General features: G+C 47.5%; 2 protein-coding genes and 1 long non-coding RNA gene across 25 annotated transcripts in view; 2 read left to right on the top strand and 1 right to left on the bottom strand.

The window, feature by feature from the left end:
• Positions 1–17,753, top strand: part of madd (MAP-kinase activating death domain) — a 57,823-nt gene extending 40,070 nt beyond the window's left edge. For 5 of the 21 annotated variants that reach the window (XM_042061451.1, XM_042061447.1, XM_042061445.1 and 2 more), the window contains 16 exons: positions 593–699; positions 917–1,000; positions 3,025–3,180; positions 3,364–3,484; positions 4,403–4,465; positions 5,332–5,452; positions 5,869–5,974; positions 6,062–6,172; positions 6,806–6,913; positions 7,842–8,006; positions 9,284–9,356; positions 9,665–9,771; positions 13,603–13,611; positions 14,347–14,416; positions 17,180–17,226; positions 17,483–17,752. In XM_042061451.1, coding sequence (XP_041917385.1) covers positions 593–699; positions 917–1,000; positions 3,025–3,180; positions 3,364–3,484; positions 4,403–4,465; positions 5,332–5,452; positions 5,869–5,974; positions 6,062–6,172; positions 6,806–6,913; positions 7,842–8,006; positions 9,284–9,356; positions 9,665–9,771; positions 13,603–13,611; positions 14,347–14,416; positions 17,180–17,226; positions 17,483–17,596 — 1,562 coding nt within the window. In that variant the 3' untranslated portion in view covers positions 17,597–17,752. Of the gene's footprint in view, positions 1–592; positions 700–916; positions 1,001–3,024; positions 3,181–3,363; positions 3,485–4,402; positions 4,466–5,331; positions 5,453–5,868; positions 5,975–6,061; positions 6,173–6,805; positions 6,914–7,841; positions 8,007–9,283; positions 9,357–9,664; positions 9,772–13,602; positions 13,612–14,346; positions 14,417–17,179; positions 17,227–17,482 lie in introns of all 21 variants that reach the window. The other 16 variants (XM_042061440.1, XM_042061444.1, XM_042061437.1 and 13 more) reach the window with 12 other exon arrangements.
• Positions 14,423–15,790, top strand: LOC121681632. The gene is made up of 2 exons (XR_006022220.1): positions 14,423–15,286; positions 15,341–15,790. It is a non-coding gene; the product is annotated as an uncharacterized LOC121681632 (long non-coding RNA).
• Positions 17,754–20,181: 2,428 nt separating the features above from the next.
• Positions 20,182–27,545, bottom strand: part of bbox1 (butyrobetaine (gamma), 2-oxoglutarate dioxygenase (gamma-butyrobetaine hydroxylase) 1) — an 18,311-nt gene continuing 10,947 nt past the window's right edge. For 2 of the 3 annotated variants that reach the window (XM_042061468.1, XM_042061467.1), the window contains exons 4-9: positions 26,840–27,038; positions 25,293–25,398; positions 23,485–23,681; positions 22,951–23,117; positions 22,118–22,290; positions 20,182–22,061 (exon numbers count right to left, since the gene is read on the bottom strand). In XM_042061468.1, the coding sequence (XP_041917402.1) occupies positions 22,130–22,290; positions 22,951–23,117; positions 23,485–23,681; positions 25,293–25,398; positions 26,840–27,038 (830 nt within the window). In that variant the 3' untranslated portion in view covers positions 20,182–22,061; positions 22,118–22,129. Of the gene's footprint in view, positions 22,062–22,092; positions 22,291–22,950; positions 23,118–23,484; positions 23,682–25,292; positions 25,399–26,839; positions 27,039–27,545 lie in introns of all 3 variants that reach the window. The other variant, XM_042061469.1, reaches the window with a different exon arrangement.

The following is a 27,545-nucleotide window of genomic DNA, read 5'->3' as shown; positions in this document are numbered from 1 at the left end:
TGTCATTTTGAGTGGCTGGATTGTGCAGCAACTTCAGCGCACAGGTGTCACTGTTTTAAGTAACCGCTTCCAGTAAGTGTGTATGTGTGTGTGTGTGTATTTGTGTCTATCTGTACTCCTTTTGTCTGCCTATTACAGCCCTGTGTTTACTGTGTGTATGTGTGTGTGTGTCTGTCTGTCTAGATGTCGGCTGCTGAGTGTGTGGTGTTGAGCTGATCGCCTCGATTCCCTGTCAGTGTCTCGTAGTGGGTTTTAATCTGGTTTGGCCGTGTGGTTGAAACTGTGTCCTCTGCCTGCCTCTGTGTAGTGTTATGACTGACAGCTGTTTGACAGGAAACAAGTACAAGCGAACAAGAAACATTTAGTTCTAACTTGGTGCACATATCTCAGATTATTATATGTTCAACACACAATAGAGAAACAGCACATAGCAATTAAATGATCTCAAAAGCAGATTTACTTCAGGCTACATGTTCAGATCACAGGATGCGTTCAGTACAGGAAGCCATAAACTCTGCCAGTCATGTGACATGTCCCATGAGGCCGTGCAGAGGCACGCTGGGCAGCCGTGCTAATGGCGACTCTTCCACAGGAGCGGAGGGGGCCAAGCAGCGCGCCGAGGGCAAGGCAGGAGACACAGAGGAGAAGAAGTCCCAAATCAGCGCTGACAGTGGCCTGAGTGTCACCTCGGGCTCACAGGTGAGCTTACATGTTCTTCAGCCCCCACAACAGGGACACTGGGAGGGTCAGGGACACTGGGAGGGTCAGGGAGGCTGGCTCTCTGGTGCTCTGTGTCTGTGTTTTCTCTCGCTGCCTTTCTTGTTTTCCTCATTTCTTATGTCTTCCGTCTTCTTCTTCTTCTCTCTCCGTCTCTCTGTGTTTTCCTCTTTTCCCGCGCGTCTCTTTGGATGTCCAGAGGAGCGATACGGAGTCTGTGGCCAGCTCTGAACCTCCAGCGCTGACCCGCAGCACCAGTCAGGACTCTGAGGCCAGCACAGTGGTAGGGCACGACCAACCAGGAGAGCCTCCCATCCCGCTCTCTATCTCTCCCTCTCTCCCCTCTCACTCCCTCCATCTCTCCCGTTTCTCTCTCAATTCACAGTGGTAGGGCACAGCCAACAAAGAGAGCTCCTACTTCGTTCGCTCTCTTTTTTCACCCTCCTTCTTCTTCTATTCATCACCCCTTCTCTCGTTCTCTTTCCCTCCCTCTCTCTCTCTTTGTGTCTTTCATTCTCTGGCTTCTGCTCCCTCCTCCTCTCTCTGTCTCCCTCTCTCTCAGATCATATCACAACTTAATAAAATCACTTCCTGCTCTTGCATCAGCTCCCATTCCAGCACTCCCTACCAAACTCTGCTACCCCCTCAGAAGTGGCAGAAGTTTGTGTGTGTGTGTGTGTGTGTGTGTGTGTGTGTGTGTGTGCGTATCTGTGTGTGTGTTATATCCGGCGCTTCTGACTCCGACTCTCACTATGTCTTCTTTCTGACTCACCTCATCACTCTCTGCTCTTAATCATCTGAGCCACGTTCACTTTCACCCACCTCCTTCTCTCTCTCTTTCCTTCTCTCTCCCTCTCTCTCTCTCTCTCCGTCTCTGTCTCCCTCTCTCTCTCTCCCTCCCTCCCTCCTTCATCTCCAGCCCCTCATGTCTGTGTTCAGCTCTTTCTATTAATAATTATGCTGAATTCATTACCCTCAAAGAGAAACTGGGAAACTGGGAAAGAGTGTTGTCTGTAAGCCAGGAATCTGGGCGGCTGCCGTCCGGCCTGTTGATGCGTCGTCCTTGATGTGTAATTGAGTTATGACCGCGAGTGCTCTCGGGGGACGCATCTGAAAGGAAGCCGCACGCACAAGCCCTCGGCCTCCGTGCGTCAAATGTGATTTACGTCTGACTAATCAAGTTGTCATGAGTGACTCGGCAGACTGCTGCTCGCCACGCACACACAGGCTGGAAGAAAATAGTCTATACATATTATTAGATGACTGGAGTTATAATTAGCTTTACATACATACATTAATAAATAGAATTTCGTGTAAAGCAGTTGTAGAGCCTAGTAAAATTAGGTTTCTCCTTTCACACAACACGGCGTAATCTGTGGGGATGGGTAGCGTAGTATTTTCAGAGGGGTAGAGACCAGCATTTCTAAAACTAAATATAGTAAGTAAAATTTATTTATAAGGCACATTTAAAATACAGTTTACACTGACCAAAGTGCCGTACATAGTGCAATTAAAAGACAATGCATGAATACAGATATCAATCAGATAACAATCATAAAAGGGCAGGGAAAGCCAGGGAAAAGAGGTGTGTTTTGAGCCTAGATTTAAAACTTGTGATGAAGGGAGCATCTCTGATGGAAGGTGGCAGCTGATTCCAAAGTGTATTCTGTTTACCTAGAGCTGGACAGCATCAAAGCTCCCAACCATGGAGACTATTTGTGGCTCAAATCCCTACTTTAAATGTGTTAGTCTAACAAACTTACAATCACACAAAAGACCAAGCAGGCATATGCCATTTACAGCCAGCTGTAAAAGCCCAGCTACTGTAGGTCTGTACATTGTGTTTTCTTTTGCTGTGCGACGCACAGGTTCTCATATAGACTGGACTGTATACCTGGCAGGTCCTCATATACAGTAAACAGGTCTCTGTGCCTGTCTTCATATAGAGTAAACTCACACTGTCGCTACCTAACCTGATCATATAAGCATAATCACACTCTGTGCCAGTCCTCATATAGAGCAAACAGATCCTCATATAGAGTAAACAGATCCTTATATAGAGTAAACTCACACTGTGGCTACCTAACCCGATCATATAGCATAACCACACTCTGTGCCAGTCCTCATATACTGTAGTGTAAGTTCCCACTGTGATCACTCCTAACCTGGCCTCTGTGCCCAGGCACATGGCAGCATAGCATAGCATATAGCATAGCATAGCATAAACACACACTACACCCCCTCCCCCAACTTAAACTCTTTGCATACACTATGGTCACCCTCTAACCTGGTGTCTGTGCCCGGCAGGTGAGCAACAGCTCAGGTGAGACCCTGGGAGCGGATAGCGACCTGAGCAGCACAGCAGGGGACGGCCTGGGCAGACAGGCGCCTCACCTGACCCTCTCCAGGGGCACCCTGTCCGACAGCGAGATAGAGACCAACCCCGCCACCAGCTCTGTGTTTGTGAGTAGCCAGTAGCTACGACTCCAGAATAGTCCGACACAATGCATCTGGATGTGATTCAGCTCCTATCAGCACTGGATCATGTAGTCTACAGTTTCGTGAGGAGCCGTGTTCTGTGTCTGCGTTCTGGTGAGTAAGTTGGTGTGGAGGTGGAGTGTGATGGGGGTTTGTCTGTTTTTTCAGGGGAAGACCCACCAGCTGAAGCCTGGGAAGAGGGAGCCGAAGGGGGTCATGTCCAAAGGAGCACCACCGCCACCTCTGGAGGATGTCAGCATGAGGATCTACCTGTGTGAGGGCCTGCTGGGTAGGTAACCCCGACCCCTGACCCATGAAAGTGTCACCCAAGTCATTGTCTCACGTGCTGGCTTTTTATTTGCAGAATATTCCTACTTCACACATCAAATTCTATCTAATTCAGTTTGGAAACAATGTTTGGTTTTATTGCACTGATATGACTTTTACTGTTGTTTTTTTCCTCCTGAACTCAAGAGTAGCAGGATCCATGTCTCTAGGGAATACTCCACACATGTTTTACATGTTAATTGGACATACTGCTCGGAATCAGTTTGTCACCATATGCGCCGTGCAGTCTATCAGTCAGTACAGGTACATCTCAGAAAATAATATTTCAAAATGTATTTCAAAAACCGAAACTATCGTATCATCTAGATTCAACACACAACCTCAAAATATTGAATAAAAATATCAAAATATTGAATAAAATATCATACAGACCTGAGATCTCCAATCAGCTAATTAATGAAAATCACCGGCCATGGTTTCCTGACCCTTTAATCTCTCTGTCTGGACAGGGAAATGGACTTTTCCATGACATTACATTTTTTTGAGATGCACCTGCAAACACACACGTGCTTTGGAACTTGTGTTCTAATCACCAGCACGTGAATGAAAACAGTAAAAAGTGTCGTTTAGCGCCATTGGCCAAGTTGTTCTCCTTCTTCCCGCTCTGTTCTTCCTTGTGATAACGAGCTTGTGTATTAACACCTGTGCTCTGTCGCTGCCCTCAGCTTGCTGCAGGCTAACCCACTGCCCTCTCTCTTCCTCCATCTTTCTGTCTGTCTGTTTATGCTTCTGTCTTTTTCTCTGGTTCTACTCCTACTGTCTCTCTTCTCTCTATCCTTCTCTACCTCTACCTCTCTCTCCCTCTCTCTCGCCTTCCTCTCGGTTTCTGCTGTGTGGCTCTGGGGTGTCACCTGGGCAGGGCGTGACAAGAGCTCCATGTGGGACCAGCTGGAGGATGCTGCCATGGAGACCTTCTCCTTGAGTATGGCTTACTGCTTGTCTCTCACTCCCAGCTCTGGGTGTGCTTTACTGTGGCATGGCTGCATGCTGTGTGTGTGTGTGTGTGTGACTGTGTTTTTGTTTGGTTCTGTCTGTTTATATGAGCGTGTAAACTTGAGTTGTGTGTGTTTGTATATAATTGAACAGGAGAAGTGTGAATGGTGTGTGTTCGTGGTTTTTCTATATTTGTTTTTGTGGTGGTGAGCAGCATGCCACTAAATAATGCATGTGTTATGAGTGGCTCCTCTCCTAGCTGAGCTGCGGCTCTATCTGGCCATGCCGAGTTACTCTAGTGTGCCCTTAGCTGCACTTCAACTTCACTTATTTATGATGGCAGTCATGCAAAAGCTAGTGCCAACGCCAACACTTTAGAGGAGCTCTGCAGGGGAGCTGAGGACTGCCTGGGAAGAGCATGTCAGGTCAGCTGACAGATATGCAGTGGTAGCTTATGTTTTGCTCCTGCAGAATGTGTGTGTGTGTGTGTGTGTGTGTGTGTGTGTGTGTGCGTGCATGAGGGTGTTGTGTGTGTGAAAGTGAAAGGGAATTATAATTTATATATATATATATATATATATTTAGATTTCATAAATCTCTTGACTTGTGAATGTAGCTGTATCAGACATACTGGATGTCTTGCTACACATCGGAAGATGTGTGCACGTGTGTGTGTGTGTGTGTTGCGTGCATGCATTCATGGGTATTTGCATGACAGGCATGAATAAAATGAATGAATCATTCATTATTAAGTGTTTGTTGTGCTCAGAGACCATCTGCGGTAAGTTTGTTTGTAGTAAACATGTGCGTGTTTCCCCCGTGCGTCCGATCAGCATGCGTAATGTTCCCCTGCAGGCAAAGAGCGCTCCACTCTGTGGGACCAGATGCAGTTCTGGGAGGACGCCTTCCTGGACGCCGTGATGCTGGAGCGGGAGGGCATGGGCATGGACCAGGGCCCGCATGAGATGATCGACAGGTGGGTAACCCCTGCGCTCGCCACCCCTCCGGGGCCTTGGCCACACCGATAGCACTGTGGGGGGGGCAGCTGTGGTACCCGCGGCAGCATCATGACCACACGCGTCACGCGCTCCACATGCATCATAGAAACACGGTTTGATTCTGGCCGGCAGTCGTTTCCTGGTCTTACTCCATCTCTCTCTCTTCTACTCATCTCATTCCTGTGTGTGTGTGTGTGTGGGCGCGCGTGTTTGTGTGTGTGTGTGCGTGTTTGTGTGTGTGTGTGCGCGTGTTTGTGCGTGTGTGTGTGTGCGTGTTTGTGCGTGTGTGTTTGTGCGTGTGTTTGTGCGTGTGTTTGTGAGTGTCTGTGTGTGTGTCTGTGTGTGTGTGTGTGTGTGTGTGTGTGTGTGTGTGTACATTTGTGTGGCCCCCCAGGTACCTGTCCCTGGGTGACCACGACCGAAAGCGGCTGGAGGATGATGAGGATCGGCTCTTAGCCACACTACTGCACAACATGATCGCCTACATGCTCATGATGAAGGTATGTCACTGGGCTGTAATACACATGAACCTCTCAGCCACTCCAGGTAGTGGGATCATTCTCACAGCTTTTGTGTGTGTGTCGTAGGTAAGCAAGGCTGATATTCGGAAGAAGGTGAGACGTCTGATGGGCAAGTCTCACATTGGCCTGACGTACAGCCAGGAGATCAACGACATCCTGGACCGCCTCAATAACCTGGTAAGGAGACTCTCTGTCCTGTGTCCTTTCTCAAGGACGGGCCATTCATTATGACCCTCGGGTCAGGTGTGTTAAGGCCAACCCCACTGGCGACAACATTACTGTCTAAGGATTTGACGCTCAAGAGATAGAAACATTTTCTAAACGTTGCCGTCTACACGTGTCTTTGCTCCGTTAAAAATAATATAGTATTATTTACTATATAAGTATATATAAGTATATATACTTTTTTGATCCCGTGAGGGAAATTTGGTCTCTGCATTTAACCCAATCCGTGAATTAGTGAAACACAAACAGCACACAGTGAACACACAGTGAGGTGAAGCACACACTAATCCCGGCGCAGTGAGCTGCCTGCATCAACAGCGGCGCTCGGGGAGCAGTGAGGGGTTAGGTGCCTTGCTCAAGGGCACTTCAGCTGCAGCCCACTGGTCGGCGCTCGAACCGGCAACCCTCCGGTTACAAGTCCAGAGTGCTAACCAGTGGGCCACGGCTGCCCCTCAAGAGTTCTGCCCCTAATGGAGTTCTAAACTTTGGCGTCACTTGAGGCGCGTCAGACGCCGCTAGTGGGCGTTGGCCTTTAGACCCGCCGTGTGCAGAGCTGCTGTGCTGACTGTATGCCCTCTGTCTCAGAACGGCCGTGAGCTACCCATCAGGCCGAGCGGCAGCCGACACATTAAGAAGCAGACGTTTGTGGTGCATGCTGGGACAGACACCACAGGGGACATCTTCTTCATGGAGGTGAGTCAGTGCACCCATCAGCCCAACAGGCAGCCAGTCTGCCTCCATATGGAGAGAGTGAAGCATTACAAACATGTTGGTGGACTCAAGGACAAATCGTTTACTGAATGATACCAGTTAGAATCCTAGGAGCAGTTAAGTAAGGGATAATGTATTGTCCGCCGGTAATTATCAGAAAATAAGTCCCGACAGGGAGAACAGAACTTTGGTTTTGCTTCGACCTGAAGGGACTTATTTTCTAATAATTACTGGCAGACTATACATTATTCCGCTTATTACACGGCTACTTGCCAAAACGAGAAAAGAAACCTAACACAACAAATCTTTAAAAATGATTTTGCTACCGTTTTGTGTCTTCCGCTGACAAAATAAATAGTTCGCCACACAGATAGAACTTGACAGTTTCAGGTGTTGCGTGGCAACGTCTTACTAGCTTTCCCTTTCAATGAAATTCCATTGCAATAAGTGAACGGAATTTTTGTGTAATAAATTAATTTAACTAGGGCCCGAGTGCCCACGAGGACCAGGGTTCGAGTCCAACCTGGGTCATTTCACGATCCCGCTCCATCTCTCTCCCACTCTTTTTCTCAGTCCCTCACTGTTCTTTCGAAATATAGACATAAAGCCCCAAAAAGTATACTTATACTTCTTTTTTATTAAATGCAAGCTGAATGACCTTTGTAGTGTCCTTAAAAATGTCCCGTGCAGGGGGTTGTGGTGCAAGCAGGAACATCCATACCACATTCAGGTGTAAGGGCCAACGGGTCCCGGATTTTGATTCCGACCTGCGGTCATCTCCCAATCTCACATCCGCCTCCCTCCTACTGTCCTGTCAATCTCTACCGTCCCGTCTGAACTAAAGACAGAGGGGCAGCTGTGTGGGAGCGCCGTGTGTGATGCGCTCTCTGTGTCTGTGGTTCTCCTGCAGGTGTGTGACGACTGCATCGTGCTGCGCAGCAACATTGGTACGGTGTACGAGCGCTGGTGGTACGAGAAGCTCATCAACATGACCTACTGTCCCAAGACCAAGGTGCTGTGTCTCTGGCGACGCAACGGCCAAGAAACCCAGCTCAATAAGTTCTACACTAAGAAGGTAGGTCCACACTGCCATCAACTATTAAGGTATTCTATTGACACAAGTTATATTTTGCCATCATTTATTTGGTCAATTTGTGAATGAACTTTATGAATTAAAACAACACACATATTACTGTAAGAATAAAAATCTTGGCCCCGGCCGAGTAGGAGCCCGACTGGCTGGGGCACCTGCACCGTACGCCGGCGACCCGGGTACGATTCCTGCCCCGTGGTCCTTTCCGGATCCCACCCTGACTCTCTCTCCCACTCACTTTCTGTCATTCGCCACTGTCCTCTTTGCATTAAAGGCATAAAAGCCCCAAAAATATATACTTTAAAAAAAAAAAATTAAAAAAAAAGATCCTCCTTAAATCCTCCAAATAATGTTGGTGGTGCATAGTCAGGCTTTACATCTAGTGCCATGGATCTAATCTTGAATGGGTGGTAATGCAGTAATGCAGGTGTGGATCATCAACAGTGGCACAATATTGTCATCTGTTCAGGGCATATGCTGTAGAGCAGCGGTCCCCAACCACCGGGCCGCAGGACATTCCTAACCGGGCCGTAGCCTACGACATGAGTTTAAAAAAATGCATGCAAACTGAACTAAATTTAATTCGCTATCATGTCACGTTTTTACATGGCATAGGCCTATATGCAGTTGTTTGATTGCACGCATGTTTGCATTTTGCGAAGTCTATTTTCTTACGTCTGTCTGTCCCGCCTTCAACGCTCACTTCACTTGATCAGTTCTTGGCGAACGGTAGTGTCACACAAAGTTAGCTAAACTGCTAGAATGAGCAACAAAAAACAAGCATCTTTAGCAGGTCACTGGCCAGAGTGTTTGAGTTGCGAGAGCCGCTGCAGAGATTTCTTACAGAAAAAAAGTCACCGTTAGCTGCACATTTTAGTGATAAGGACTGGGTGTCAAAACTCGCTTACCTGTGTGACATATTCGGGTTGCTTAATGACCTCAACCTGTCACTCCAGGGGAGAATGATGACTGTCTTTAAACTGGCAGATAAAGTCGCTGCATTTAAAGCCAAGCTTGATTTGTGGGGACGACGAGTGGACCGGGGTGTATTTGATATGTTCCAAACAGAATCAAACCGGTCCATGGTACATAAAAGGTTGGGGACCCCTGCTGTAGAGCACAGAAGGGTTTCTTTTTCCGCAATTGCATTTTCTTTATTGTGTCCCTATATCGTCCTCACTGTCCATAGTCTCAACAGAACACCAGAGGGCGCTCTTCTGTAGTGAACGTGATCTGGTTTTCTTTGTTCTTCCGTGCAGTGTCGTGAGCTGTACTACTGTGTGAAGGACAGCATGGAGCGGGCAGCTGCACGTCAGCAGAGCATCAAACCAGGTACTGTCTGGAGGAGTCACTTAGTTTGGACCAATGGGAGCATGTGTGTGAGACTGTATGTTCATACAGAAACTTGCTACCCCGCACAGTGCTCAACTTAATGCTCGTAAAGGGAAAGACACACTGAGTGTCAGGGTGGAGGGTCTGTATGTGTGTGTGTGTGTGTGTTTGTATTTGTGTGTGTGTGTGGGTGTGGGTGTGTGTGTGGGGGGTGTGTGTGTGTGTGTGTGTGGGGGGGGGGGGTCTGAGTGTGTGTGTGTGGACATAGAGGATTTGAGTACTGTGGTGTGTGTGTGTGTGTTGTCCAGGTCCAGAGCTTGGGGGCGAGTTCCCCGTGCAGGACATGAAGACCGGCGAGGGCGGCCTGCTGCAGGTCACTCTGGAGGGTATCAACCTTAAGTTCATGCACAGCCAGGTAAGGAGGCCCGACCGATGCCGACGCCACTGACCTCACTTCCTGCATGCCTCAACCCTCTCTCTCTCTCTCTCGCTCAGCCTCAGTATCAGGCTCCAGCACCATCAGACCCCCCCAGCTTCAGTCACTCAGCTCCCCCTTCCTCATACTCCAACTCCCCCCCCCCCCCCCCCCACCCCCCCACCCCCTCTCACCTCTCAGGCCTCTCTCTGCTTGGGGCTTCCTCTAAAAACTCACAGAATCACAACACACATCACTTAAAGGGACTCTTTCCCAATAGTTTTCAGGTCTACTAATCCCAGGGCAGAGAGAGGATGGGCTCTCGACCCCTAAAAGACTAAGCGAGAGCTCTGAAGTACACTTTGAGCAGTAGACTTGAAAACTTTTGGGGAAGAGGGTTTTAGGTCTGTTTTCATTATTATTATTATTATTATTATTATTATTATTATTGGGGGTGTGATTGTGATCAGTGTTTTCAGCCCCATGAGTTGTTTGAGGAAGAGCTTTTGTATTTTGGCCTTCTTTAATTTGCCAGTTTTGTTATTATTTATTTGCATTGTCACTTGCAGTTGTGTATATACAGTATGTGTGTGTTGTATATGTGTTAAACTGTGAGCACATTCAGCAAATACTCTCTGTCACTATGAAACCTTAAATGTGGTGCCCAAAACCATACTTTCAGTCTGTCTGTGCGTGTGCGTGTGTGTGTGTGTACTGTAAGATCTGAATTTGATGTGGGTGTTCAAGTGATTGCTTTCTTATAGGGGGTTCTCTTGTGGTTGGGTCATTCAGGCAACTGACAGGTTTTGCCACTATGCTTTGCTAAGTTCATTCATTTTTATATATGAAGCGACTGCACGGTGTCATCAAAATAGCTTTTTTGAGGCGGCCATCTTTGTAGTTTTTTCTGAAATAACCCATTTATAGAAGTTCTGTGTTTTCCATCAGCTACTACAGCATGAACTCCATTGCCATTTCACCACCCATACAGCCCTCAATAACAGCTCTCAATAGTACTAGATAAGGAGGTGGGGTGCATTTGGATGGTGTGCAGATTCATGGTTGTTGCATCACTAGAATAGTATAGCCTTTCAGGCACCTGTAATTGTTGTTATGTTGTTATTACCATGTGTAGTAATAGTATATAATTGTAGTTACACACAGGAAAATATGCTTTTTAATCCTTGTGCAATTGGTTGGGGACTTCCCATAGTGGGCAAACCCCTGACTGTCTCAGACCCAGCAAATTAGTGTCAGTGTGACAACGCAAGTGGATGATGCATCACAGCCATCACACTGATAAGCAGCAACAATAATTCCTTTATGAACATTTTACTTGTCAATTGGACACCTTTCTTTGTCGGTGTTTTTAATGTCACATCCTTGGTGAATTGCCTTTTTCCATGCAATCATCATAAGGTGCAATTCCATAGACACGACAAAAGCTTAGGCACTCCTATACCCACCTTAAAGGGCCGTTCACTCCAAGAACGATAACTATAACAACATCGGCAAAAAAAATATATTGTTTAAGCTAATATGAATGATGATGTCCACACATAAACTATACCGATATGCTAAAACATTAAGAACAATATCATGGGGGATCATTTTCAGAGCGATAAAAAGCTGTCAGCCAATCATAATCTCATCAAATTTTAGCCATTACATTCATCAACACAGGGACCTTTATTCCTAAAGAACAGAACAAGGTTCCCCTTTAGGGCCAGAGTATCTGTCGGGAAACAGGTGTTCCCCTTGCCTATGATTGTCAGGATGTACACTTCACGTCGTAGTAGATACAGTACACACCTCTAGGTCCTCTCTTTCAGCTCTTTCATCATTCTGTGTTCTTTTGATTGAGTAAAGACATCCCAAGCTTGGAATGGAAGCCTACCTCTTCAACTGCCTCCTCTCAAATGAGTCTTTCTACTTCAACCGGTCATCTGTTCTACATGGCTCTTGCTGACAGCTAGCTAGTTTCTACTTCAGCTTAGTTAACAGTGTTGCCGTTGGATATCCTGTGACTACCTGCCAGGTACATTTTTGAAGAAATCTGTTACTCTCTCACCTGCAAAGTGAGTGTGTGTCCTTCTGAAGTAACATGTGGTCAGCAGTACTTTATAATCGGCCCACCTCCTGAGCTCTGCTCTCATAGTTACGCCTCCTCGTGCTGTTTTCCAGTGTGTTAGGTCTCTTAGGTACACTAGCCTCCATTGATGGGGCCATGCCACTTTCTGCTGATCAACACTCTACACTGGCAACATTATTTTCATCCTACAGAGGAGAGCCCATCTGCTGAGAACAGGTCCTGTGGTGAGATTTTCAGGTTGCTGATGTCTTGGGCCTCATGCATTTTTTTACATTGGTCGGACAGTGCAGTTTGTAAAGCATTCTCTGCAGGTATTCCATTGTGTGTCTGCTGACCATGTCTACTCTTAAACACTCTTACTGGTGAAGGTGTGTGTGTGTGCGTGTGCGTGTGCGTGCGTGTGTGTGTGTACTAGTGCGTGCATGCATCTCAGGGAGTGTGTGTGTGTGAGAGAGAGTGCGAGTGAATGCATGCGTGAATGCGTCTCAGGTTGTGTGTGTGTGTGTGTGTGTGTGTGTGTGTGTGTGTGTGCGTGTGCGTGTGCGAGTGTGCATGAGTGCATCTCAGAGTGTGTGAGTGTGTGCATCTCAGGGAGTGAGGAGGGGTGCCAGCCCTCTCTGCTGGAGGAGGAGGCATGGAGGGTAAAGGGGGTTGGAGCAGGGCAGAGCCAGAGCTCTAGTCTCACACGCTGCACAAGGTTAAGAGTAATCCAACACTGCTGGACACATTTAGGGCCCTCATTTCAATGATGGGCAAAGAGCAAAGTGTTAAGTCTAGCAAAAGTTAATTTAATATCTGGGCAAAATCAGTTTAATACCATGGGCAAGACCTTAACTCCAAAATTTAATTTAATATCTGGGCAAAATCAGTTTGCTCATTTAGTATCTGGGCAAAATCAGTTTGCTCATTTAATACCATGGGCAAGACCGTAACTCCAAAAGTTAATTTAATGTCTGGGTAAAGTCAATTTGCTAAGTTAACACCATGGCCAAGACCTTAAAGGTGCCATGTGCAATGTCCGCCAAAAAATCAATTCATACTCCACATTCCATAGAAGATGGGGGCAGTATACCTCCAGAAAGTGAGTTGGTCTACCCTAGAGTAACAACCGAGAAACGTGTATTGCAGTTTGGCTGGTGGTTATGTTGTCCGCATACCGCCTCCCATGGCCGAAACTGGTATTATGACACCTGTCGGGCTGTGGCTAGTAATTTAGCATGCTAATTCAGGTTGATATCTCTGCAGCACTATACCTTGTCATTTAATGACATCATCACCCTTATTTCTTCTCATTCTTTTGATGCATCTAGCTCATTTTTTGGATATTTTTACCTCAATTCTTACACATGGCACCTTTAACTCCAAACATGGTTGAGTCAGCTCAGTGCTCCCATATGCCACATGATAGCTGTAGTTCATGCCCGAGAACTTTGCCTGTTGATAGACTTTGCACTTTGCCCACTATTGAAATTAGGGCTCTTAGTCTTTTTGCTTTAGGAATACAGTTACTTGTACATCCCATGGCTTTATTTATCATTTTAGAATTATTTTTTTTGGGGGGGGGGGGGGGGGTTGTTCTGTTCTTTATTGACCATTGGTACTGATCCTAGTCCAGCTCGTAAGGGTGGGGAGTTAGCCTAGCGTCTGCTTGAGCGCTGGCGGGTGTTTTTTATTTCTCGTGCTCTTCTGTCCGATAATAATCCAAACCGTTTCTCTCCCATGCTCTCTCCCCCTGCAAGGAGCGGAAGGTACATGACTTCTGCTGTCTTTGCTTGTTAGCAGTACCTCTTCTTCTTCTCTACTGTTTGTTTTTGCTTTTCTTTTTCTTTTCTCCTTCTCCATCCGTAGCTCTATGGCAACCTTCAGTTGTAGTGCCACTTGTCTCTCTTATTCTTTTGTCATGACGGGATTTCCATGTGTGTATTGCATGGGCCATATGCAGTCAAACCGTAGGGCAGCGAGGAAACTCCTCGGGACATAGTGGCCCATAGTGGACATAGTTTTCAGCAGGAGAGCCCCATAGCAATTTTCTTTTGTCCATTCACAAAAAAAGACTCTATTCCAGGTACATGTCTAGCAGACCCCAGTGGGTAAATTTAGCATCCTGATACAGGTGAATCACTGCAGGGTCTCAGTCCCAGTCACCTCATGTAGTAAGAATCGGAGAGGTGGCGTAGCAACATATGCCACTATGTCATTCAGCTCCCCCTGCCTTCCCATTGAACCCCATGTTCATGTAAGCAACTCCACATGGAAACCTGCACCGTCCACAGTCCTTTTCTTTTATAGCTTTGAAGAGCTTGCTTCTCACGTGCTGTCATAATTTGTTTTAAATATTACTTTCCTCATAGTTCTTTCTTATTTTTTGACTGTTTCTGACTGTTTAAGGTTGTCATCTCTCTGAAATGTTTGGTTTGGGCAAGTGACATTGAGTAAGTAGCTAATGGTCTGTCTGTTCTTTTTTGTTTGTTTTTTCGTTTTAGGTTTTCATAGAGCTGAATCACATTAAAAAGTGCAATACTGTGAAGGGAGTCTTTGTCCTGGAGGAATTTGGTAATTACATCATTTTGATTCTAGGTCTGTACACGACACGGCAGTAACTCAGGTCCCTTGGCATGCAGATGGACACCAATGCATTCCAGCTTCACAGTTAGCTTTAGCCTGCATTAGCACAGTAGCCTGTGTGTGCTAGCTTGTGCCTGGCATGTGGTAGCGAATGAGGTCAACCTTTTGACTGTCCCAGATGGGAGTTTTACTATGGTATTTGATATTGTGACAGAAGCATTTCCACTACCTCAGGGTCTTAGATCACTACAAAGCCAGCCAATCCGACAGACAACTGGTTTCAGTAAAGGCCTCGTTTACAAGACACTTTATATGATCAGACTCCGAAGTTAGAGGAGAGGCAGATTTGGATACAATGAACTTGTGTATAAAAACATTCTGGATCTTAATAACGAAGAGTTGAGCAATAATTAAATCAGCCACAGCTGTAGGTGTCTTGCCATTTGTAGTTACACATTCAGAACAAGACCACATGGAATCGGGGCGAAATTCGCCAATTGGCTACCTCTCAACTTGTTAGAATTGCTTTTGGCAATCACACTGGCAAGAAAATCACAAATGGTCACCCCTGATCTGAGGACATAAACAAGTGTAGTTCAATGAATCCGTCAGGAGCTGCAGGTGAGTATGGTGGTAGGGAGCACAAGAAGAGCCCACGCTATTCAGAACAGACAAGGATCACAGGCCTTTAGGATTGAACAGGGTACACTGGCCGTTAGGAGAGGACAGACAGGGATCACAGGCCGTTAGGAGAGGACAGACAGGGATCACAGGCCGTTAGGAGAAGAGAGGATACATAGGCCTTTAGGAGAGGAAAGGGATCACAGGCCTTTAGGAGAGGACAGACAGGGTTCACAGGTCTTTAGGATCTAACAGGGTTCACAGGTCTTTAGGATCTAACAGGGTTCACAGGTCTTTAGGATCTAACAGGGTTCACAGGTCTTTAGGATCTAACAGGGTTCACAGGTCTTTAGGGGTGGACAGGGTTCACAGGTCTTTAGGGGTGGACAGGGTTCACAGGTCTTTAGGATCTAACAGGGTTCACAGGTCTTTAGGGGTGGACAGGGTTCACAGGTCTTTAGGATCTAACAGTGTTCACAGGTCTTTAGGATCTAACAGGGTTCACAGGTCTTTAGGGGTGGACAGGGTTCACAGGTCTTTAGGGGTGGACAGGGTTACTGCCGTGTCTCTGTGCTTCCTTTTATTTTTCGTAATCCGTTCCCTCATCTTTGCTGCTATGAAAACCTTCATTCTCCTGCAGGTAAAGTGCTGTCACCTTTCTCTCTCCCTCCCTCTCTCTCTCTCTCTCTCTCTCTCTCTCTCTCTCTCTCTCTCTCTCTCTCTCTCTCTCTCGCTCTCTCCTCCCTCTCTATCTCTCTATCTCTTGCTCCCTCCTCTCTCATGTGCTTCTCTTTCTCTGTACTTCTTTTCTATCAACAACCCCTGAATATTCTGTTCACCCATGTCATCACGGCTTCTTGTCTTCACCGCTGGTGTCCTCTGGCTCCACGTCCGCTCTTGTCCCCCCTCACTGAGGGTCACTCATCCACGCTGTCTTTAAAGACCCCCTCTAGTCTAACCCCCGAGGCCCCCTGAACCCTGGACCAACCAGCGCCTCTCCTCCTCCTCCTCCTCCTCTCCTGTCTGCTCCCTCACAATACTACCTCTGTCTCCTTTCCCCTTTTTTTTTTTTCTCCAGGGAGATGGGCGGTGGTGGTGGTGTTGCCTTGTGTGTCTTGTACTGTATGTCTCCGTCATAGTTTGAAGGTTCGGAGGGTGGAAAGTTCAAGGTGCTTGTTTGCATGACCTCTGAATGCAATGTTGACTGTTGTGATGAAGTATGAGCCCAGCACATGATCCGGGGCTTTTGGAAGTGGACATAAGCAGCCGCCGTGGTGTCAGTAGTGGAGATGATAATGCCATTCCACTCGTGTCACTGCCCTGAGCCACGTCTGTCCAGCACATAAACACCACAGGCAAGACCAAGCTGCCCTTTAGGTTGAAAGTATAGAAGTAGAAACCTTTTTGTTATTGGGCCTTTTTCCAATACATGAACTAAGCCTAGTCCTGGACTTAAAGCTTTTTTTTATTTTTTTTTATTAAAGTATATTTTTTGGGGCTTTTTATGCCTTTAATGACAGGACAGTGAAGAATGACAGGAAGTAAGTGGGAGAGAGAGTCGGGGTGGGATCCGGAAAGGACCACGGGGCGGGAATTGAACCCGGGTCGCCGGCGTACGGTGCAGGTGCCCCAGCCAGTTGCGCCACAGCTGGGGGCAGGACTTAAAGCTTTTTTTGGAGAATAGAGAACCCTTATTGAAGGTTCTCTTCTCAGAACTAGGCTTACTCCATGTGTAGGAAACTGGCCCATAAGGTTCAGTCTTTAAACATACACGTGCTTCATTTGGTACACCTGGTTCATTTGATGGTGTCTTTGGACCCCATGATCCAATTGATGTCCCTGGCCGCACACAGCTCGAGCTGACCACACAAATGGACTCACCTGGCTCATGGCGTCAGGTTTTGCACCCTCAGACCACAGGCACACAGACCCACTAACCTGTCAGCACGGTTTTCCCCCTCTTCCCTTCTCCCTCCCTCTCTCTCTCTCTCTCTCTCTCTCTCTCTCTCTCTCTCTCTCTCTCTCTCTCTCTCCTCTCCTCTCTGCTGACCCCCCCGTCCCCCTGTCCCTCCTCCTGGCTGTTGACCTCTGTTGAATTGTGTGTTCTGTTTCTCGCACCTGTGGTTGTAGTTCCTGAAACTAAAGAAGTGGTGATCCACAAGTACAAGACGCCCATGGTGAGTTGTGAGCGCGTGGCGAGACACAGGAACAGCATTTAAACCACAAGCTCATTTTAAACGAAACACAATAGTCATTTAAAAGATTAAGACTTCAAATGTATCAGAGTACAAGGCAAATATTTGATATGAAGGTTCCAGACATTGATGGATTCCCTCTGCTTCTCTTCCTTCTCTCTCTCTCTCTCTCTCTCTCTCTCTCTCTCTCTCTCTCTCTCTCTCTCTCTCTCTCTCTCTCTCTCTCCCCCGGTCCCAGGCACACCAGATCTGTTACTCCGTCCTCTGTCTCTTCTCCTACGTGGCGGCGGTGAAGGGGAAGGAGGCTGAGGGCAAGCCCAAGCTGCTGTCTCCACGGCCTCTGGCCAGCTAGCTAGTCTAAACTTCTCTCCTGTTCCATCTCGTCCCATTCCAGGCACGTACACACACGCACGCGAACACACGCACACACACGCACACGCACACACACACACACACACACACGCGCACACACACGCACGCGAACACACACACACGCACGCACGCGAACACACACACACACACACACACGCACGCACACCCACGCGAACACGCACACACACGCACACGCACACACGCGAACACACACACGCGCGAACACACACACGCGAACACACACACGCGAACACACACACGCGAACACACACACACACACACACACGCACGCGAACACACACGCACACCCAAGCGAACACACACACACACACACACACACACGCACGCGACAACACGCACACGCACACACACGCACACACACGCACACCCACGCACACCCACGCACACGCACACACACGCACGCACACACACACACACACAGATGCTTAGGACAAGCTCAACCTGCTGTCCCCACAACCACTGGCCATGGCCAGCTGTTCTAAAGCCCCCTACCATTCCATTTTCCATCACATTCCACACACATAGACACACACACCCCTCCAATGTCCTGCTCACTCCAGCACAACTTCTCCCCCTCTCGGCCCCTACCTGCTGACCGGTCCAGTCCACCAGTCACCGCCTCCGCCTGCCCCTCCTCCATCACCCCCAGAAGAATGGCTGTGCAGGCCACTCTGTCCATCCAGTGAGCATCCTTCAGGCCCCTACTCACTGCTGACTGTGTTAAAGCTAGACCAGTGCCCATCCCTAACCTAAATAGCACAATGTCCGCTGGGCATAATATATATCTGTAGCCCACGGAAGCTCACACTACTGCTCCCCTGTCTGTGCCGATTACGTCTGCAAAACCCCCAGACCCCCCAAGCTTCTTTGTTCAGTGGGCCCCCACACCCTGAGGTGTCATCTGGAGATCTAGCCATACGATGTCCGTCTCGCTGGACAAGGGGACGGTGGGTCTGGCTGTGTGTGTGTCTTTTTTTAAATCAGCTCTTGTCCCGTCGCTGTCCTCTCCTCTTGTATTGGTCGTTGTCTGCGTGCTCCAGTCCCTATGCCCTTGTCGAGCCCTTGTCGAGTATCGGTGGCCTCTCTTTGTTTTGTACACTTGCATGCAGGTCCCATGCACAGCCCTGAGAATCAACCAGCCAAGGCATGCTCAAGGAGCGAGAGCTTATGCCCCTAGCTCAGCTTAGACGCTCTCCTCGACACCCCCACCCCCCTCATACCCGCACCCCACCCCAACCAAGCACCACCTGCTCCTACCCCACCCCTACTCTTTCCTCTCGCGTTTCTATCCAGAGACTGTGTGATGAATATTCTATGTGCTCAGTGGTACTGTAAATTTCAATCTGTTCAGTCTTAAAAAAAACAGGGTGAAACTTTTAGAGATGGACTACAGCTCAGCAGTGTCCAGCTCACAGGATCACCCTGAGTTAGCCTCAGCCAAGGAACAACAAAAGAGAGTCCGTCTTCAAAGGTTTCACCTGTCCAACTCCACCTGCTGTAAAAGTGGTCCAAGCTGTGTGTAACCCCTTAGCAGCGCCCTGCGAGGCCAAAACTACTGTATTAGTTCTACTGTTAACGGTTTCATGTTTGTGTTCGGCCGTGTTTAATTGCATGTTATGCTCAAAAAAAAGAGAAAAAAAGGAGAATGGGGAAAAAAAAGCGCTGTACATTTCACTTGAGCAACGTTTTAAAAGAAACTATAAAACTAATGTTACAAAAATTGTGGTTCATTGACTAGGTGTGCAATACTACTTGTAGGGGGCGCTGTGGTGTCCAGGCCCCAGTCATTCCCGCTGTAAGAATGCATCTCTAAGCCGTCCTGACCTTTGTGCGAAATCAATGAGGACCACTGTGTGTAGAGTTGAGGCAGAGCCGCTTGGCACTCGTGTTGTATGAACTGCAGAAGACAAAGAGAGAGAGCTGTTTTTGGAGACGTGTTCTCTTCCTGTGACCCCCTATAGCTGATGACCTCGGTCATCAGGTCTGCTCAGTAAGCGAGGGATCCGAGACCTGTTTAAAACGCTTCCGGACTGACCCTATACACTACAGGGTGTTTGTGAGGGAGCTTGAAAAAGCTGCAAATATATTCAGAGGGGAAGCAGCAGACTTGGCTTACCAGAGGATTGTACACCAGGAACCATATGCTTATTTTAACCCCCCCATTTTCAAGTCCTTTTTAGTTTATTACAGACAAACTAGTTGTTAGAGGTGCTCCATATTGACTCCCTGTAAGCGGTCATTTTAGTCGAGCCCTGTGGATATTTCGGATGGGATCATGAAAGATGTAAATAGTCCAGAAGACTTTTGTCAGTGGGGGCAGAAGAGTTTCCAAAAACAGACTTTACGATGGCCTGCAGTTCAAAGGAGACGTTGTGGCAGTGAGAAAGATAAACGTTTTAACTACTGAGTCTATGCTTCAAGACTGTCAGTGAGCGTACAAGAAATCAAGATATTGGATGTAAATATTTCAGTGTTTAAAAGAAAAAGTATTTATAGAACCTGTACAGCTTTGGCAATATGAAAATAAAACATGTCCAACCCATATTGTTTGTTGAGGCCATTTTTAATGGTGTATGCAAGAAACCAAAGTTCACAAAAAAAAAATGTGATGTCTTAATGATGCACAAGGCAAAACTGCTTAATATAACAGAATTTGATTTTTAAAATCACTAACCCAAGAACATTTATCACAAATTTGTTATTCATTTCTTCACATCATGTCTTACATATACATTGTATGTTACCAAGTGATTGATGTTCATTCACTAAATATTTACAATTGCGTATACATGACCTGTATTTATAGGGGACACGCTGTAAGTGGAGACATTTCAAACTTGGCTGTAAAACAATCCTTGAAAATAAATAAGACACAGAGTACTTAAGAGGTCATTTGAACACATTTGATTTACTGGAAATAAAATATAAGGCCTAAGATGTCAAATCCAGTCACACTTTTAACACACTTAAAATTGGTTTGATTATTTTTTTTTTGTTTTTTTTTTTTGGAAACCGAGAGCAACTGTACATGCTTCAACTGTCTGTAGAGAATAAAAGGAAAGACAAGAAAATGTGTTTGAAATACAACTGTCCCTGGTTTAAGGCTATCGATATCCACCTCATCTTCAAAAAAAAGGCAACTTTGCCAACCTCATAGCGCTAGAGAAAACAGAGTGGCGACACTCCCATAGGAGACTGTGGAACAAAATGTCAGCGCTTTTCTATGCCAGTGTCTGGGTTATGGAGACAGTAAAAGTTCCAAAGACTGCCAATCATTTGGTCAGTAGCCAATGAGTTACTAGATCCCGCCCTCCTGCTGTCTGTGTGATGCAGCCATACAGCGCAGGTTTTTAGGAACTATGGACCCTTTCAGGAGAGTTCCATTATCAGCATCATAGTTGGCCCCACAAGACTTCCTTTTTAACATTCCATATGTTATCTTAATGCAGAGGAAGTAGATTGGGGCCCAAATAGAACGTTCAAGCATTGTTTTTGTTTTTATTGTTGAAAGGGTCTATTGAGGCGTACATGAGTGTCGCCACGCTCCCCCTCTATGGCTCTGGGCAGCTTCATCTCTCACTCTATCTACTGGCATTATGACCGTGGAAAGCCCACTCCACTAAGTGCAGCATGTTTTAGAAGATAGAATCTTTAGATCTCTTATCTCTACACCTCTTATCAGTCGTACATGATCTGATGTCCGTACATCATACAGAATGTAAAGCTAAAGTGAAGACCTGTACACTCTTATAAAAAATAGAGCTATATATAGAATAACAGAGGAGGACTACAGGCATACCCTTGTATCCCCAAACATTTTATGGCACACTGGCTAACAGGATCCTGCATTTGTACTGCATTTTTCAAAACAACAAAACAATACACTTACACAAATCAGCAAAAATGTGACAGAATAGCCTCTTCGTTCTGGAGGTTAACGGCTTACTCCGGCTTCACTGACCGGAGGTGTATCACTAAACCACGCACTTGAAGTACTGGTAACCCTCAAATCTATGGGGTAGGGTTAAACCCCCAAACCTCTGGAGAAGGGTTGAACACCCCCAAATCTCTGGGAAGGGTTGAACCCCCCCCCCCCCAATCTCTGGGAAGGGTTGAACCCCCCCAAAATCTCTGGGTTATGATTGAAGTTAACATAAATACAGCCCTGAGAGACACAAAGACAAACAGCGAAAGCTTCACCCTTCTCAGGGTGCACAAGCAGCAAACGTTTACTGGAGGCTTTAGTCCCAAAGACGGGGGGGCGACTGGTGCAAAACTGGGGGTGGAGGGGAGTGCTGAGATGGAGCTGGGAGCAGAGAGCCCCACCTAGAAGCCTCAGCACTGGGTAGTCTGCCCCCGATGAGCTGGTGGGGTGGTCTGTGTGTGTGTGTGTGTGTGTGTGTGTGTGTGTGTGTGTGTGTGTGTGTGTGTGTGTGTGTGTGTGTGTGTGTGTGTGTGTGTGTGTGTGTGTGTGTGTGAGAGAGAGAGAGGTTTAGTTGTCTCCATGCACAGCCTTGCGAAGGATCCGCAGACGGGACATAACCTCGTCCCAATCCAGGTATGCGCCCTCCAGATGTCGACGGGAGTTGGGATCCGACACGTAGCTCTTGCGGCCATGGAGCAGACGCCAGTTGTCAAAGGTCACCAGGTCGCCTGTGAGATGAGATGGGAGGGATGATGTTGGAAAAAATACCAACTGTACCTATTTATATACTTTTTATATACCTCTGTTCTAGTCTTACTGTTTATGTGTGTTGTGTGTGAAACCTCGTATAAAGCCTATTTGAGTGTAAAAAAGCACTATAAAAAAAACATATTCTTATTATCTATAATGGTAAAAACAATGCACATATCTAACAAGAGATGCCACAACTGGTCAAACACAAGTGTCAATAGATTACAACTGAATCAAATCACCTCATTATCCTCTTCACTGTAATCCTAATAAATGTAAAACTACTTTCTAATACATTTGAGGAAGAGGACTAATTTAAAGACCTTAATTTTGACAGATCACAACACATCTACTGTTTGCGTGACCCAGGTTAGTGTAATCATTAACCTAAAACCCTCACATTATGCAGGGCTGTGCAACATCTGATGTCGGCACATCTGGGGAAATGTCAAAAAGGATCGCTTTCAGTTCTGCCTTTGTGACGTTCACAAATTTCAATGACAAAGTTCTAACCGACATTTAGTCCCAAATTATCACACAGTTGTTCTCCTACTTGCTCTTTAAACACATGTGGCCCCAGAAGACTAGGAATACATACACACACACACACACACACACACACATAAACACACTCTCACCTGGCTCCATCGTATAGGTGACCATGTTCTCAGGCTGGGTCATCAGCTTCACATAGGTTTTGAGTGAGGTATAAAACAGCTGGACCTTGTCGAGCGGCATGTCCAGCACGGAGTCCCTGGTGGCGTTGTTGTAGTTGATCCTCACCACTCTGCCCTCATTGTCCACACTGTACACGGACACAGACACCGTAAAACAAATGGCCCAAACAGCCAGGAACCAGAAACAGAAAAACAGTTCCAATATTGAACACCAGATGGCAGCACAAGGCTCCCAGTTTTTAAGTAATGGCAGAAACAAACTTCCCAGGCCTGAGGAAGCACACTGTTTTGCTTCATTCTTCTCAGTGGGTTTCCGAGTGCAGTGATGACAGGACAGGGAGATGTGTGTGTGTGTCAGGCTACTGTGTGTGTATGTGGCTACTGGGCTCACTCGATGACGTGATTTCTGCACTGCATGGCAAAGTTGCAGTAGTCGGTGAGAAGTGTTTATAAGCCTGTGTGTGTGTGTGTGTATGTATGTATATAAGGACTCACTCAATGATGTGGTTCTTGGACTGCACAGCGAAATCACAGTAGTCGGTGCCGGTGTCCGTGAAGTCGACGCGTAGCGAGGTGAGGGCACGGAAAGCCTCGGGGTCCCGGCGCCGCAGCAGCTCGGCCATGTGGAAGCCGTCCACCGCCTCGCTCTCGCCACCCTCCCGCGCCTGCGCCAGGCAGTGCAGGAACTGGACCTGATGAGACCAGAAATGGCAGGACAGTGAGACAGGCAGTGCAGGAACTGGACCTGAGACCAGAAATAGCAGGACAGTGAGACAGGCAGTGCAGGAACTGGACCTGAGACCACAGAGACACTCAGACCGGAACCAAAGGCTGGCTCTGGCCCCGGCATGACGCCGTATACCATCTGGAGAGGCCAAGTGCAGTGGCATGGAGAGGCTGGGGGCAGACGTGTAGGAGACGGACAGGACACAAGGTCACTACAGCTAAGGCCAATAAAGGAATCATTCATTCATTCATTCATTGAAATTAGCAAATGGATTATCTAGTTATTGAATTAGACCGTTAAACTAAAGACTTAGTATGTTGCCCATCATTCAAATAAGGGCCCAATGACTGTCTGCTGTCCAATCCCTGAGCTTGACTGTCCCTTGTTCATCCTTGGTGACACATCCACAAATGCATTACATTACATTACATTACATTTAGCAGACACCTCTTGACCAAAGTGACTTACATATGTCAGCTATATTACAAGGGATCACATTGTCCCCGGAGCAACTTGGGGTTACGTGCCTTGCTCAAGGGCACAACGGTGGAAGCCGGGAATTGAACCGACAACTTTCAGGCTACTGCACGCTAGCCCAGCTGCTTAACCACTACACTACCACCGCCACCGAATGCGAGTCCAAACTAGCCAATGATTTCCCAAATGACCAGTTAGTCCTATTCTCTTTTTCAGTCAGCATTACTGTGGTGGTAGCATAGTGGTTAAGGAGCTGGGATAGCGTACAGAGGCCTGAAAAGTTGTGGGTTCAATTGACATATTATACGTAAGTCACTTTGGATTCACAGTGTCTGCTAAATTAATAAAAATGTAAAATGTAGTTAAAGATCAACAATGTCAATGACACCTGCAAACTTTTCTCCACCTTCAAAACACTACCCGACCTTTTGCCTCCTTCTCCTGCTACCAACCTTAAAGCTGATACTATTGCCTCATTTTTACACCAGCAATCACACATGTGATAAAAGCTTCAGTGACTTCTGGCACATTTCCCACAGCATTCAAACAGCTCAGCCCTCGGTACACAAGCTGCCTTCGATATGGTTATCCAGCGCATCTTACTTTCCGTTCTCTTAAACACACAGCACATTCCGTGAGACGTGAGCATGTGGGTGTGCAAAGAACATGTGCTTGTTGGCTCCCATGCCAAAGAGGACACAGGAGTGCGGGTGGAACGAGTGATGGCATACATCTCCCACAATGCTTGTTTTCTTTTCATCTGCTCACAGGCTTCTGGGTGGACCACCTGCGCAATGTCCAGCTATTGTTTAGGTTCAATGGCGTGCTGCATAGCAAGTATATGACACACATAGCACATGTGCGTACGTGTGTGCGTATATAGTACATGTGTGTGTGTGTGTGCATGTGTACGGTATGTGTATGTGTGTGTGTGCCCTTTTGTATGTGTGTGTATGGGCGTACGTACGTGTGTGTGTGTGTGTGTGTGTGAGTGCGTACAGTATGTGTGTTTGTGTCTGTGCAAACGTGTGTGTGTGGTGTGCCTGTGTGTGTGTCTGTGTTTGTGTATACATGCGTGTGTGTGTGTGTGTTCTCTCACCCCTGGTGGATGGTGCAGTGCTGGGTAGTCTGTGTGAAGGCTCAGTTTGCCCGAGGTGTAGGCCACGTTGTTAGCCATGGGCTTGTCCCGCACCTGCCACGTGTGTCTGCAGATTTAAATGGGCACAGACAGACAGACAGACAGACAGACAGACAGACAGACAGACAGACAGACAGACAGACAGACAGACAGACAGACAGACAGACAGACAGACAGGGGGTTAAATATCCCAAGTGCCTGGAGGTGAACGACATGGTGAAAACATTTCAGGAGCACTTCTAGTTTTATAAACAAAAACACTGAAACACCAAACTCAATACATACAACACTTCACACTGTTATGACGACGAACAAACACAGAGGAGGAAGCATGTCTTTATCTAGACACAGTTGGACTATTTGGAATAACACCCCAGCATCTAAACATGGGACTCCATCTATTTGGCTCTCTCTCTCTCTCTCACTCACACACACACACACACACACACACACACACACACACACACACACACACACACACACACACACACACAGCGCTCCAGACAGAAGTAGTAGATGAAATCTCTGTCAAAAAAGCTTGACTGCTAAGTCAGGCTTGTAGATCAGACAACCTCTGTCCAACCATATTACTGTACTTCCAGGAGAATGACCAAAAGTGGGCGAGCGTTTGGAGCGAGAGGATTAAACTGTTGAGAGAGGGTCAGAGGCGGGCGGGGAGGACACCACTGCGGCCGGCCTCCAAAGGCCCTGTGCCTAGTGCTTTACATCTGCAGGGCTGCTTTGATGGTTGAACTGAAAGCGTTGGACTCCGATGAAATAACAAAAGGGAGGAAATGGGGAGAATTGTGTGTGTGTGTGTGTGTGTGTGTGTAGTGTGTCTGCATGTGGTGTGTGTGTGTGTGTCTGCGTGCGTGCCTGTGTGTGGTGTGTCTGCATGTGGTGAGTCTGCATGTGGTGTGTGTGTGTGTCTGCATGTGCGTGTCTGTGTGTGGCGTGTGTGTGTGTGTGTGTGTGTGTAGGAGAGAGACAAAAGAAAAGTCAGAGCGACAGAGCGGCAGTCGACTTTAAAGCCCTCTGTAATAGCAACAAGCCCCCTTCTCCACTCTGCTCCGCTACAGTCAGCCCACAGCTACCACCGCCATGAGCTCATGCGCTGGCAGCTGCGCTGATTTTTGTTCCCGTCTCCGAATCGAGCGTGTCAGGTAATTCCCCCGGCTGGCGGGGCTGATCCCAGTCTAGCGCTGAGCGCCTAGCGTGGAGTCGGTCGTGTGGTAAATCACTCAGGAAGCCACTGCTCGGGAGGCCCGGTGAGACTCTCTACTCGGAAACCACACGGCCCCTCGGCCAGAGCAGAGTCCTTCCCTTTATACCGGCGTGGGAGGAGGAGAGCTTTCTAGGGGCTAGTTTGTCTCAGCTTCAAACAATCACTGTCCAGTCATGCAAATCTTTGCAGGGCTTCACCCCTGTAACCACGTAAAACGCACAGGACGGTTTTACATGAGGTCATCCATCATGCATAGCTTGATGGACAGCGCTGCTCCACTCACCCGTAGAAGGTTAGTCTCAGGTAGCCGATGCGCTCGCTCAGACGCGCCACCTGGCCCTGCTCCGCCGGCGCCCCCTTCAGGTAGACGATGCCCACGCGGCGCAGAGCCAGCAGCCAGTCCAGCGCCGCCTTGTCGTCGTGGAGAACCTCCTGGAAGCTGGCGGTGGGGATGCGTAGGTCCGAGGCCCAGTACTCACGCTCTGCCGTGCGAAACAACACAGGAAGCGCGGGAAGCTGTTAGCCTGCGATTTGATTGGGCTTCACGCAGACACACTGTTACGCTAAATCACTCTGGAGCGCAGAGAGAGAGAGACCGGGCCAATCAGCCGCCAGTGTCATGGATTAGGAGACATCCTGCTCCCACACATGTTTGCATTTAGAAATAATTGGAAGTCTAGACCCCGTGGACCTTAATGATTAGTTAATAACCGCTTGTGTATTTACAGAGATGACGGGCTAAGACATTTAAGAGGCTGCAGTTTGTCAACCATAGAACTGGCCTAAAGACCCAACTCAATCACACAAGGAGAGAAATGGGGTGGGGGGGGGGGGGGGGGCAGTACACAGAGGCGCTGAGAGACTGAATTACACTGGTGTCTGTGAGAGAGCACAGCATCGCACCGCTGCCTGGACTGCACGTACGAGCATTAAACAGAATGTCTTGTCAGGAACAGGGGCCAAAACACGGTGGTCGGAACAGTCTGTGA

This window comes from Alosa sapidissima, chromosome 14, assembly GCF_018492685.1.
Source record: "Alosa sapidissima isolate fAloSap1 chromosome 14, fAloSap1.pri, whole genome shotgun sequence".
Classification (NCBI taxonomy): Eukaryota; Metazoa; Chordata; class Actinopteri; order Clupeiformes; family Clupeidae; genus Alosa; species Alosa sapidissima.
The sequence above is the reverse complement of the archived record's forward strand: the minus strand, read 5'-3'. Positions and strand labels throughout refer to the sequence as shown.